At 38.9% G+C, this 12874-nt stretch overlaps 1 protein-coding gene across 1 annotated transcript in view; it reads left to right on the top strand.

Annotated features, from left to right (window-relative positions):
• The window catches only part of Antxr2 (ANTXR cell adhesion molecule 2), a 177292-nt gene that overhangs the window by 33956 nt on the left and 130462 nt on the right, over nt 1-12874 (top strand). The window contains exons 8-10 of the mRNA XM_026785367.1: nt 4789-4849; nt 7109-7207; nt 9110-9179. Of these exons, the coding sequence (XP_026641168.1) occupies nt 4789-4849; nt 7109-7207; nt 9110-9179 (230 nt within the window). The remainder of the gene's footprint in view (nt 1-4788; nt 4850-7108; nt 7208-9109; nt 9180-12874) is intronic.

The following is a 12874-nucleotide window of genomic DNA, read 5'->3' as shown; positions in this document are numbered from 1 at the left end:
GTAGACCAGGCTGGCCTCGAACTCACAGAGATCCGCCTGCCTCTGCCTCCCGAGTGCTGGGATTAAAGGCGTGCGCCACCACCGCCCGGCTAAGGTTGACTTTTTATTAAGTATTTTTATCTATGTATGTGGAAATGTGCACGAGGGTGCAATTGTTGGTGAAGCCCAGATGCACTGAGCCCCCTCCACCCCAAGATATGGAGTTACAGGCAGTTGTGAGCATCCTAGCGTGGGTGTGGGCAACTGAACTCTCATCCTCTGCAGACGCAGTTCTAAGCATGTACTTAGAACCTCTGAACCATCTCTTCAGCCCTCATTTATTTGATTATGGCTGAGTGAAGTTCCACTCTGCATGTGTATATCACAGTTCCTTACGCATTCGTCTGCTGACGTGTATCTAGCTAGCACCATGTCTTAGTTATGGTGGATAATAAACGAACAAACATAGACACACAAATGTCTTCGAGTATGTTGTCTTAGAGTTCTACATGTGTATATATACCCAGGAGTGTTAGGGCTCGTTCATGTGGTATACGGTAGTTCTATTTTTAGTTTGTTTTCTTAAGAAAACATTTTAACATATCATTATGTGCGTGTGCACACGTGTGTATATGTGTGTGTGTGGTGTGTGTGCTATAGAACCCAAGGAAGCTGCATTCTGATGTCAGTGAAAGAATATAACAGCAGCAGCAGTGACAGCAACGGAGCAGATGTGCTTGTCAGCAAAAGTAAAGGGAAATAGCTCAACAGTAGGCCATTGTCCTTTCTTGACATCCTCACGATTGTTTGCTCCTTACTGGCTTGATGTCAGCTGTTCTAACTGCAGTGAGATGGAGTTTAAACTGCTTTTAATATACATTTCCCTAATGGCTAAGCATGCTGAGACCTCTTCACATTTACTGGCCACTTTGAGTTTTACTTTTGAACTGTTTATTCTGTCCATGAGCTCGAGTTCTTTATTCACTGAATGACTTGGTTTTATTGGTATTCAATTTTTAAATACTTTCAATAACCTGGATATTAATCCTGTGGGAACTATGTAGTTTATGAAGATTTTTCTCATTCTTGTGATGGTTTTTCTGGCTGTACAAGAGCTTTTTAATTTTTTAGAATCCCATATACCAACTCTTAAGAGTTATTTTCTGGGCTGTTAGAAGCTTTTTTAATGTTTTAGGGATCCCATTTACCAATTCTTAGAGTCATTTTCTGGGCTGTTAGATTATTTTTTCAGAAAGACCTTGTCTATGCTCCTTATTGGTGTTTCTAGCCGTTTCAAGGATTCAGGTATTAAATTAAAGTCTTTGGTTAACTTTGAATTGATGTTTGTACAGTGTAAGAGATAGTGACTGAGTCCCATTCCTATATAAGAACAGATAAAAAGATAGATCTTCAGTTTCTCCAGCACCATTTGTTGAAGACTGCCATTTTCCCAAATATACTTTAATATCTTTATCAAAAAATAGGTGACTACATTTCTGCACGATTTCTGTATCCTTTATTCTGGTGTTTGCACATGTCTTTCTTTATGTTACTATAATGCTGTTTTAGCTGCCATGGCTCTGCAGTATAGAGGAGTCTTGAGTGAGAATATGGTGATACGTTCAGTATTGTGTTGTCCAATAACTGTTGTGATAGTCAGGAATTTTGTGATTCCATGAGAATTTTAGAATTAATTTTCCTTGTCCTGTGAAGAATTTTGTTGGGATTTGATGGGGTTTATTTTTAATCTGCAGATTGCTTTTGGCTAGATAGCCATTTTCCCAATGTCTTCTTCCTACCCTTGAACACGGGAGGTCTGGAAAGTGTCTTCGGTTGACTTCTTCACTTCTAACACAGAGGTCTTTCATCTCTTTGGCTAAGTGCCTGAAGCTGTGAATATGATCCTTTCCTTGCTTGGATCTTGGTAATGTTTTGAGTTGCCTACAGAAAGGCTACTGAGTGGTCTGTGTTCACTTTATACCATGAGACGCTTCTGAAAGTGTTTGTGAGATCTAAGGGTTTTCAGGTGAAGCCATTGGGCTATTTAACTATTGGAGTATGTCATCTGCAAATAGTGGCACCTTGACTTCTTCCTCTCCCCTCTGTATTCATTTTAGTTTCTTTCTCTTACATTTTTGATCTAGTTAAGACTTCAGGAATTATATTGAATAAGAACAGCGAGAGTGGACCCTCTTGTCTCATTCCTGATATCAGAAGAAAGTTTTCAGTTTTTCTCCATTTAATATTATTTTGTATGTAAAATTATTGTATATAATCTTCAATATATTCTTTTTATTTCTATTTTTAAGAGATTTATCAGGAGGGATGTTGAACTTCGTCAAAGGTCTTTCTACATCTATTGAGACGATGATGTTATTTTTGTCTTTTAAGTCTCTGTCTGTTGCCTTAGTATGTTGACCAACCTTTCATTCCTTGCCTGGGGTAAGACCTACTTGGTCATAATAGATGTATGACTGTTTTTATAATTTTTTTAAAAAAGAATTTACTTTCATTTTATGCATAAGAATGTGTGTGACATGTATGTATGCGTAACATGGACATGCCTGGTGCCCTGCAGAGGCCAGAAGAGGGCATCTTACTCGCTGGAAGTGGTAGATGATTATGAGCCAACACGTAGGTGCTGCAAATCTGGGCCTTCTGTTATGACTCATGGCCACTGGGCCATCTTTCCAGCCCTGTATGTGTGATTCTTAGTATATTCACAAGAGTGTGATTTGTAAGAATTTTGTCTCTGTTCACCAGAGAAACTGGTCTATAGATCTTTCTCTGTTTCTCTTTCTCTGTCTCCCTCTCTGTGCATGGATGTGCATTTGTGTTTTATTGTTTTATGTCCTTATCTAGTTGATATCAGAGCAATACCGACTTTGGAGAAGAAATTAATGCCCTGCTTTCTCTATTTATCAAACAATTTTTAGGAGTAGCACATTGTCTTTAAATCAGTGGTGGACAAATTATGGTATGTTGAAGGAGTCATGATACCTTGCCTTTTTAAATTTATTGTTTCTGTGATGTGATTTATGTATATGTCTTTCTGTTTTATTTGGAGATATTCCTATGAGTGCCATAATCTTGGGGTCCCAAATTTTCATTTTTATACTTTCAAATTATATCATCCTGTATTTCTGAAATTCATTATTTATAGAAGGGCTAGTATTTACTTTTTCTTACAAACTGTCTTGACTTATCTAGGCCCTAATGTGATTGTTGGTCTGATGGTTAGAGACACATTTTTGATGCTTCCTCTAGTTCATTTTTTTCAGCACAAGCAGTTAGAGGTTGCATTTTACGTATCAAACAGTGTGTCCCGCATGAAGGGGGGTTCTGCCATGTAATCTGTTGTAATTTTTCAGAAAATACATTCTTATAGATGCAGTTCTACTCTCAACATCAGGTTCAAGTTTGGGAGCAGGAAGCTGATGCTGAGTAAATTCAACTACATTATGTCACACGGTGATGCTGACTCAGGACTCACTATTTTTAAAAACTTGCTCCCAATAGCCTAAACTACATCAGCCATGCCCGTTTTCAGTAGTTGGAAAGTTTTTTAAGTTAGACTTAACCCACAAAACTTTTCTACCACTTTCTTTAGTTTCTGTGAAAACATTTAAACACGTTGTTGGCTTGAAATTCCACTATCCATGAGCTTTTATCATTGGTCTCTAGTTTTGCTCTCCATGAGTTTTCTTTCTTTCTTTTGTCAAATGTAAGATCTTACGAGATTTGCTTCCTAGTCACTGAAGACTGTGAATGGTATCTGAAAAGCAGTATTCATTTGGAGAAAACTTTCAAAAGTTCAAATGTTGCCTCCTGTTCAGAGGCACATTCTGCAGGGAGAGGTCCATGATTTCACAGGTGATTTCAGACTCGGAGTGTCTGTATTTCCGCCGTAATTAAGAAGCACAGGAAATGTTTGTGTTTTTGTTGCCTCAGGACTTCCGTCCTGTCTAGTTGCAAGCAGGGGATGTGAAAACCACTGTCCTTCATCTGTCTTCCACTTCCATCCAGAGAGGGAGGAATGCTGCTAGCAGACCATCTGGACTTTGTCTGACTTTGATAACACTGTGCATGGGAGTTCTAAAAATAGAGGCAGCGCTGTGGTGACCAGCAAGCACAGCTTGCTTCATCTTGTTTTTCCTTGGTAGCCATGGGCCTTGTGTGGTGGCTTCTGCGACTCGGAGCCCAGTAAGTGGAGCTGCTCGGCTCCCGTGCCTGGTGCACGCTTGAACACAGACTGAATTTTTGGGACTAATTAATTCTTGGCTTTCCCAAGGAGTCTGTGTTCTGCAAGTGTGACATTTGAGACACGTGAGGAGGATTTGCACCCTTGGGAATTAAGCCTGGGAAATGGACTAGGAACACATTGTCGAGTAAGGAAGCTGTTATATATTGGTAATCTTTAAACTCCCAAACAGAAAATGTAACAAACAACACTGTTAAGTAGGAATTTTGATTTACTGTCTTGGTTCTGCCAGACATGGAGAGGCTGGCATTGGTTTTGATATCAGGAATTTTCATTCTCTGTTCATACCCAAGGACTTTGAGGCAGTGCGCATTTTTTCTCTGTTGGTCTAGATTTATTCTGAACAAATATGGATTTTACAATGTACAGTGCTAGATTATATCCCAAGATAACACTTGTCTTTCCAAAGACTTTCTCTGTGTAATGGGGAATTGAGTTTTCTCTGACATCTTTTGAACCAGGGAGATGGCTTCAAGGTGGTTAATAAACAGAATTCACATGTTACAGTTACTCATGAAGCTTAGCCTTTTTTTTAAATCTTTTTTCAGATACTAGCTCAATCATGTACTGAAATCCTGGAATTGAGTCCTTCAAGTGTCTGTGTTGGGGGTAAGTGTTTAGAATTTCTAAGTACTATGTAAGAAATTGTTTTTTTCCCCTAGCTAAAATATATGATTTAAAACTCATGTTGGAAGGAGAATAGCAAAATTAACTTTTTTGGCATCTTTTTTTGTGTAAGAAATTTTAAATAATTCCTTGAAATATTTCTATTTTAAATTCAAATTTTTAAGATTCGAATGTTATTTTAAATAATGAGCATATTGTGCAGCAGGCTTTTATAATGTTCTGTATATTTAGTTCATATTCGAGACCGTTCCTATGGCAAATAAAATAAAATGTAGAATCTTTTGTCTGATTGGGTGGCCAGGTATGCGAAGGTACAGAGCTGCCTGCTCTGTTGACCTGGCCACATCACCATATCTACCAGCTCCAGGCACATATGGAAGTGACTTAGGAGAAGAGTGCAGGAAGGAAGCAGGTGGCGTCATCAGCTGATGCTCAAAGATCAGGTCCCCACCTCCCAGACATCCTTGCCCAGACAGTCTGCTTCACCCTGATCTTTCTTCTTCTTCCTGTTTGACCTGGAGTTCATTTGGGCAGAGCTTTACTTAGAGAAGGAGAAGCACTGAGTCTGGAGGACAGGGAGACTGTATCCTGGACTTCCGCAGAGCGTCACAGTTAGTGGATAGGTTCCTGCTCTCAGCCTCCTCTAGTTTCCTAATCATCGAGATGCCAGGCAGGAAGAGTACACAAGGACATTCCCGAGCAGTGGGGTCTTTTCTAGACGTACAGACAATTAGTTTCTTAGAGAGAAACAAAAGACAACTCATTAAAGCAACAGATTTTGTTGCTGTTTTTAGACTCCATCTTAGTGCACCTTCCTGACTGTGTCCTTTGAATATACAGCTTTACCTAATCACCGTAACAATGCTACCTCCAAGTCGTGTAATCCCTTAGTCTTCAGATGGAGAAAGGGAGGCAGAGACAGATTTGGTATTTGCCACTAGTCAATGTCCTTTAGGTCCTTGCCCATCTGACAGCAGCACCCACGCTCTCACTGAATTACGTTTTAGGTTTTACCTGTCCTGTGTGAGAACTTACGAGTAAGTCTCCGTGACTCAGTGAGTGGGGAGCGGCTGGTAGGTTTAGCTTGGGTAGCTGATGACAGCTTGAGTGTGGGACAATATTGGGAGGGAGAAGTTTGAGAGGACAGAGGGTGTTAATGTGAATTAAGAGGAAATAAATCTGAGCGTAAAAGCCCACTCAGACATCACAAGTGGCCTCTGTGCTATATTTTTATAAATACATGTACTGACAACAACAACCAAAATAAACAAACAAACAAACAAACAAACAAAACAGAACTTCAGCTCGACTAGTCAAAAGCAACCAATACATTTAGAATATAAAGTAGGAACTTTCCCACAAGATAGATCTATGACGTGAATGTGTGAGCATCTCCTCTCTCTCTCTCTCTCTCTCTCTCTCTCTCTCTCTCTCTCTCTCTCTCTCTCTCTTTCTCTCCACAGTGTGTATGCTTGCACTAGTTCTATGTTTTTCCTAGAAAAAAACTTTGCTGAATTTACTTATTTAATTTTTGGTGGAGCTCCCAAACTACCTTTGACTGGGAGCTGCTCAATTCCTAAACTGTCATTTGATCAGCTCAATTCTCTGAAATTTCTTATGGTTCAGTTTGTCCTTGGGACAAGAGGCCATCACCATTGCAATGGCTAATATATTCTCTTGTAGTCAAAGAGGCAGTACTCTCAGCCTATCAGAGAGTTTGTCAACTTTCCTCGTGGTATATTCTTTCATTCTCTGACAGTTAGTGTCTATTCTTACAGTGTAGATAGGGAGACAGTAAATCAACTTCCTCTAGGCACTGTCACGGCTGTTGGTAACCCAGGAGACAGAACCTCTATTAGATTTTAAGTACATTTCCTTTTGTGTACCACCTGAACTTTATGCCAAGAGTGGAAAGAGAAAGAGAGCATTCTTTTTTCAAAAAGTTGTGAGAACAGAATTCTGGGAATTGAGATAAGCCAGGTAGTTATATTTTAATTCTAATACTTGGGTTACTATTGGAAAACACTCAGATAAAGACCAGATAACAGTTCCATGTGACAGTGAATGTCATCTCTGCTGTACCCACCTAGACAACCTAGGAAGGCAATCTTGGCTGGAGTCGCATCTTCATGGTTGTCAGTTAAGAGGCGAGAATGAAGAAATGTATTCTAAAGCTCTTGATGCTTTGGTTGTTTTCAGTAAAACACTGGTTACAGGGCTTACCTTTCTTTTTATCTCTAGAGGAGTTTCAAGTTGTTCTAAGTGGGAGAGCAGTCACATCCAGCAGTCATGACGGCAATGTCCTCTGCACGTTCACCGTGAACAGCACCTACTCGAAGAGTGAGTCTCCGGGAATCCCATGGCACATGAATGTCTTTACTGCACACAATCTTGAGGACTTTTGTGCTTTTAAAAGTATTTATATTTATTTCATGTGTACGAGTGTTTGCCTGCGCAAATGTTTGTGCCTACCGAGAGCCTGGTGCCTCCAGAGCCCAGAAGACATTGGATTCTTTCACATTGGAATTATAGATGGTTGTGAGCTACCTTGTGGGTGCTGGGCTCCAAACCCAGGTCCTCTGGGAGAGCAGCAAGTGCTCTTAGTCATTGAGCCATCTCTGCAGCCTGGGACATTTCTCTCTCTCTCTCTCTCTCTCTCTCTCTCTCTCTCTCTCTCTCTCTCTCTCTGTCTGTCTCTCTCCCTCTCCCTTCTTCCATTTTTCCCTCTCTCCTTCTTTCTTTCTTGAATTAAATCCTGGTATGCTACAATTTTTCATCAGAGAAGTAATGAAACCTCCTTAATAATACACAGAGTAATAATTATTTAGTAGTGACAACATTTGTTCTTTACTTCATAAACTCTAGCCCATGCCCTAAGCAATGTCAATATTCAGGAGATGGTTGGCCGTGAGTAAAATGACCTTCTTCCTGTGGTGAGACAGCTAAATGACAGGCGCACCCAGGTTTTGGACTAAGGACATCAGTCCTGTGATCAAATGTCCCCTGTCTAGACTTACATTTTGCTACTCTTGTCTTAAAAAGGAATTGTATCATTGGACTACTTCACTACCTGTTGCCTTACAATTACTGTTTTTACCATCTCTTCTCTACCTTTTCGTGTCCAATAACTTTTCAGTTTCTTTAATTTCTTTCAGTATTGTTTGGCTTGGCTCTTGTGCTCTTGGCCTTTCAGGCCCTCAGTGTTCACCAGATCGAGTGGGATGATCGTCATCTCACCAGTAGGAGTTGCTTTCCTGAGTGTGTTGGTCTGCTAGTAAAGCATTTTTTTTTTTCCCCAATCAGTGTGTATTTTTTGCCTTTAATTTATGAACTCTGGTCTAACTGTTGTTAACGAGATTCAGCTGTAGCTTTGCTGTTTCTCTGATGGTATTGAAATCAGCATCAGGTTTGGCAATAATCAGCCACTTGTGTGCTTGTTGAATTAAAGCAGGGAGAGTTTCAGCATGGTAAATATGGTCATTATTCTCCGTTCTCTGTATCAGGAACACCATTGGATTTGGGCTAAACTCATAATACAAAACACAGCAGAGCAGGGACGACTAACTTTATTTCTATTCCATAGTTATTAGTATGTAAGTGCTAGATTTACATGACTTCTTTGGATTGCATATTTGGGCCGATTATAATATACACATTGACGAGAGTCACTTTATTGACAACTCTCAATTTGGTGGAGGTGAAATTGTTTTTTTATCACTCCCATTCTTAGCCAATGCATTTGCTTATGTAAATGTTTTCAGCCATTTCATTGCCAGATGAATTTTCACACTTATGCTAAAGCTCCACAGGGGTTAAGCACCCAGCTTGCTAGGATGTGCTTATATGGTGTAGAGATAGATATCTTGTCAACTTAGCCACAAGTCTTCTGTTTTCCAGTCTTTCGAAGTTCTGTTTCTTAGAAACAATATCTACTTTATCTTTGAAAGTCTGATATATTTGAAACAGAGAAAAAGTTGTATCTACAATGTATACTATTAACTTAGCTAAAAAAAAAATCCAAACTTAATGATTTATCATATCTTTGCATCAAGATGTTCTAACTCTTCATTTCTCAGTTTTCTCGGTTTTACCTTTTTAGCTAGGCTTTAACAGATGTTGCTGACCTTTCTTGTATTCCCCACTGAAGTCTTGTTGTGTAATGCTTGCCTTTTTTTTTTTTGAATGAGGCTGTGTTAGAGATATACAACTCTTTACTAACTAAATCGCATCTTACTTTTTTAGGTGAAAAACCAGTACTTGTTCAGTACAATTCCATACTTTGTCCCGCACCTGTCCTGCACAAGGCTGGAGAGTAAGTATGCCATCAACAACAACTCAACAGGGATGTTCAGCTCTTGGGCTGTGTATGCGTGTATATGTGTATCTGTATGTGTGTGTGTGTGTGTGTTCTCATTCCTGATAACAACTTCACTGATTAAAAACAAACAACAACCAAACCAAATCAAAACAAAACCCAAATGCAACAAATAACTATAAAATGACAATTCACATTGTTACTTTTGTTTGTTTATTCTGTCTTTTGAGGACAAGGTGTAGGGTGACCTCAAATTTACTAAGTTTGGTCTCAGTTTACTAAGTTTACTAAGAGGCTACCTTTGAATTCCTGGTCTCCTGCTTTTACCTTCTAATGCCAAAATTGCAAGTGAGCAGCCACCAAGTCTGATTGTTAAATTTATTACGAATAATTTTTAACTGTACTAAGTGGGTCTCTGCAGCCACCACAGTTAGCAGAATAAGGATCTAGGAAAGACAAGAATGCAGTTTGGTTCAACTCTACTAAGGAGCTTGTGAGGTTCAAACTGCGGGAGCCTGACTTTGAGCAGTCTATTTCAGGCATATTTAAGCACAGCACAATTTGGTGAAAACTTTCCTGGTGATAATTGATTCAGTCCCATGTGCACCATAAACCTTAAGATGTGATGTTATAGATACTCTTTGTAAAGTAGATGTGGCACATTCCATAAAGATATGTTCTATAGATTGACAAGCTCACAGTAAAGATCTTGGGGGAGACTCTGGAGTGGCCTTAGCAACACAGATAATGCAATAGGACACCATGCTACTAACCAGTTCAGCTCCCAACCTTCTGGCAGGATAACAGGTTATGTATTCCTTCCTTTGAAGGAACACTCCTGTGTGTTTAGCATTCCTATTGGTCCTAATGCTTACCCGTGAGCACAAAGACCTTAGTACCTCCCACACTGCACAGATTGAATGTTAAACTATAAATTAATACTAAAACTGTAACCTCAGTAGGTTGAAGATATTAATGTGTACTATATCTTGGTCATGAATATTGATGAAATATAATCTAAAATTGCACAGATGAGTTTGAGAATCATTGTGAAAACTTCCAGAATAAAAACTTTCCAAAATAAACACCTCTTATTTTGAACTTCAGAGTACTGAATGTACACACATGTACACACACACAGAGTTCCAAAGTAAGATTTTTTTAAATATTTGCTATGAAAATAATTATTAAAGATAAAAGCAAGTGGAATGTGGTTCATGGTAATTATGATTAAGCATACATTTTCATTAATTTCTATCTTAATTTATTTCCCATTTCTGTTAATCCTATACTCATTATTTGTGTGTGTGTGTGTGTGTGTTTGTAAACCCTCATGATAACTGGTTAAAATCAGAAATTTTTAGTTCAGAAGAAGGACTTTTATTTGAATTGTCAATGCACAAGCAATTTTTATAGTAACTTAGTATTTCTATCTGATTTTTTTCTCATGCACCTCAATATGCATCAAATAACTATATAAGGTTGAGATGTTCTCTATTTGATAGCAATGACTGCAATAGTTCAGAATGCTGATCCGACGGATAGAATTACTTAATGTTCATCTTTTCACAGAGCATAAAATTATTAAACACCAAAAGCTAAAATCTCAATTCAAAATTAGTGTTCACACTTTGAAGATTATGTTTCCTTCCACGGAATCAAAGAGAATAGTTTTTGTATTTTGCAGTCAGCTTGAGTACTTGGCTTTTGTGAAAATGTCAGCACTCACTGTATTTGGAAGTTATTGAACATCACTCTGGTCATGCAAATCAAATCAAGTTGTACCAGTTTTATATTTTTTTAAAAAAATGGAATGGGCTATACCATACAACTTCAGAAGTAAGACTATTATTAAATTTTGTCTGTGTTCTGTGTGATAGTCTAGTGTCAATGACGACCTGCCTATGACTGAATCGGACTTTCTGGTAGTTTTAGTTTTTCTTGGCATCATCTTACTCCAAGTGTGTAGAACTCAGTGATTTTGTTTTATTAGCCATGAAAAACCACTGGAGTTTGGATCTGTTTACTAGAACTTGGAATGTCCCAGTCTTAAGTTATACTTTAGTCTTTTTATTGGCTATAACATCCTTGTTTGTTGTTGTTGTTGTTTTTTTTGTCATTCAGGTAAAAAACTTTTTGAATCATCATTGCTTTGTTCCTAGTTTATGCTCCACTCTTCAGTGAACTCACCTGGCACTTACTCCCGAAACGAAGCTTCTCAGCTCACAACCTCCACTACTGTCACGCTAGGCAAAGTCATGTCCTCTAGTGCTGCCATTCATCCCTCTGTTTGCCTCTCTCTTGCTACCCTCGACTTCAGGGACCCTATTGAAATAGATAGGCTGTGTCATCCCTTCAGGGAGGATTATTGGGATTATCTTCCTCACCCACACAAGCAGAGTTGGCGGTGTTCTCCTAAGGAACCAGACCCTCCCTTCCTCAGACCTCATCTCTTTGTTGCTTCTTTGCTCTGCTATGGCCACAGTACCCTTTCTCATATCTCTTAACACATCAGCTTACACTTCCATCAGTGCTGTTCCACTTGCTGGTCCCTCTTCTTGGCATGGTGTTTTCTTATCTCCTTAAGTCTTGTTCAAATGCCACCTTCTCGATAAAGTAAAAACCCTTCCTAGGTACTCTTTCTCATTAAGTGACCTCCTTATTCCCTTTACATGTTATGATTTTTCTCCCAAGCCCTTATATTTATTGCATCTCCTTTCTGTTAAAACAAATGCTACTGAGTCTTGTTTCTTGTAGACTCCCTTGCGTTTACCCAGTGCTCACCACTCAGTAAATTATTAGGAATTGAATGTTGACAGAGGTTTGTGTCCTACCCAGTTCTCACATTCGTTCAGTCCTAAAGAATCATACGGAGGTATACACTAATCATAAACTGGTTGGCCTATTAGCTCAGGCTTCTTATTAATTCTTATAACTTATATTAGCCCATAATATTTGTCTGTGTTAGCCACGTGGCTTGGTACCTTTTTTGGCAAGGTAGTCATAGCTTGCTTGCTCTTTGTCTGACTCTCTCTGTGGCTGGGTGACGACTGCAGACTGAAACTTCCCTCTTTCCAGAATTCTCATTGCCCCACTTCTACTTCCTGCCTGGTCACCCCACCTCTACTTCCTGCCTGGCCACTGGCCAAACAGTGTTTATTTAAAATACCAGTGACGGTACAGACCATTTTCCCACAGCAATTTAATTATTAATAATTAGTAAATTTTAGTGTTAATTCACCAAGCATTTGATGGTTGAAAGGCTATTACATTTTTCTCAGATAGTTTTGTTTACCAATAAAAATAAAGAGTTAAAAGAGGTCATTTGATTTCTTATGGAGGGACAGGGATTAAAAAAATGGTCAGAATTTTATTTTAGCATTAAGTACCATTGACAAAGACAGAAATTTATGAAACTTTTAAATAAGTGAATGACTAAAGAGGACACTTCAATTATTCTCTCATACAATTATAAAATGAAATGGCGTGCAATTTATATTTATAGATACATTTAAAATATGCCAGGCATTAGTTAAACTTTACAAAGATACTTTGACTTTTGCTTATCACTGTATGTGTGGGTGTGCCGTGCAGGCCAGTCCTGTGCACCTGCCACGGTATACGGGGAAGTCACAGAACAGCTTTTAGCTTTCCTTCCCTCTTGTGGCTCTCAGGGATCAAACTTGCAGCAG

Source organism: Microtus ochrogaster, linkage group LG1 (genome assembly GCF_000317375.1).
Source record: "Microtus ochrogaster isolate Prairie Vole_2 linkage group LG1, MicOch1.0, whole genome shotgun sequence".
Lineage (NCBI taxonomy): Eukaryota > Metazoa > Chordata > Mammalia > Rodentia > Cricetidae > Microtus > Microtus ochrogaster.
The sequence above is the reverse complement of the archived record's forward strand: the minus strand, read 5'-3'. Positions and strand labels throughout refer to the sequence as shown.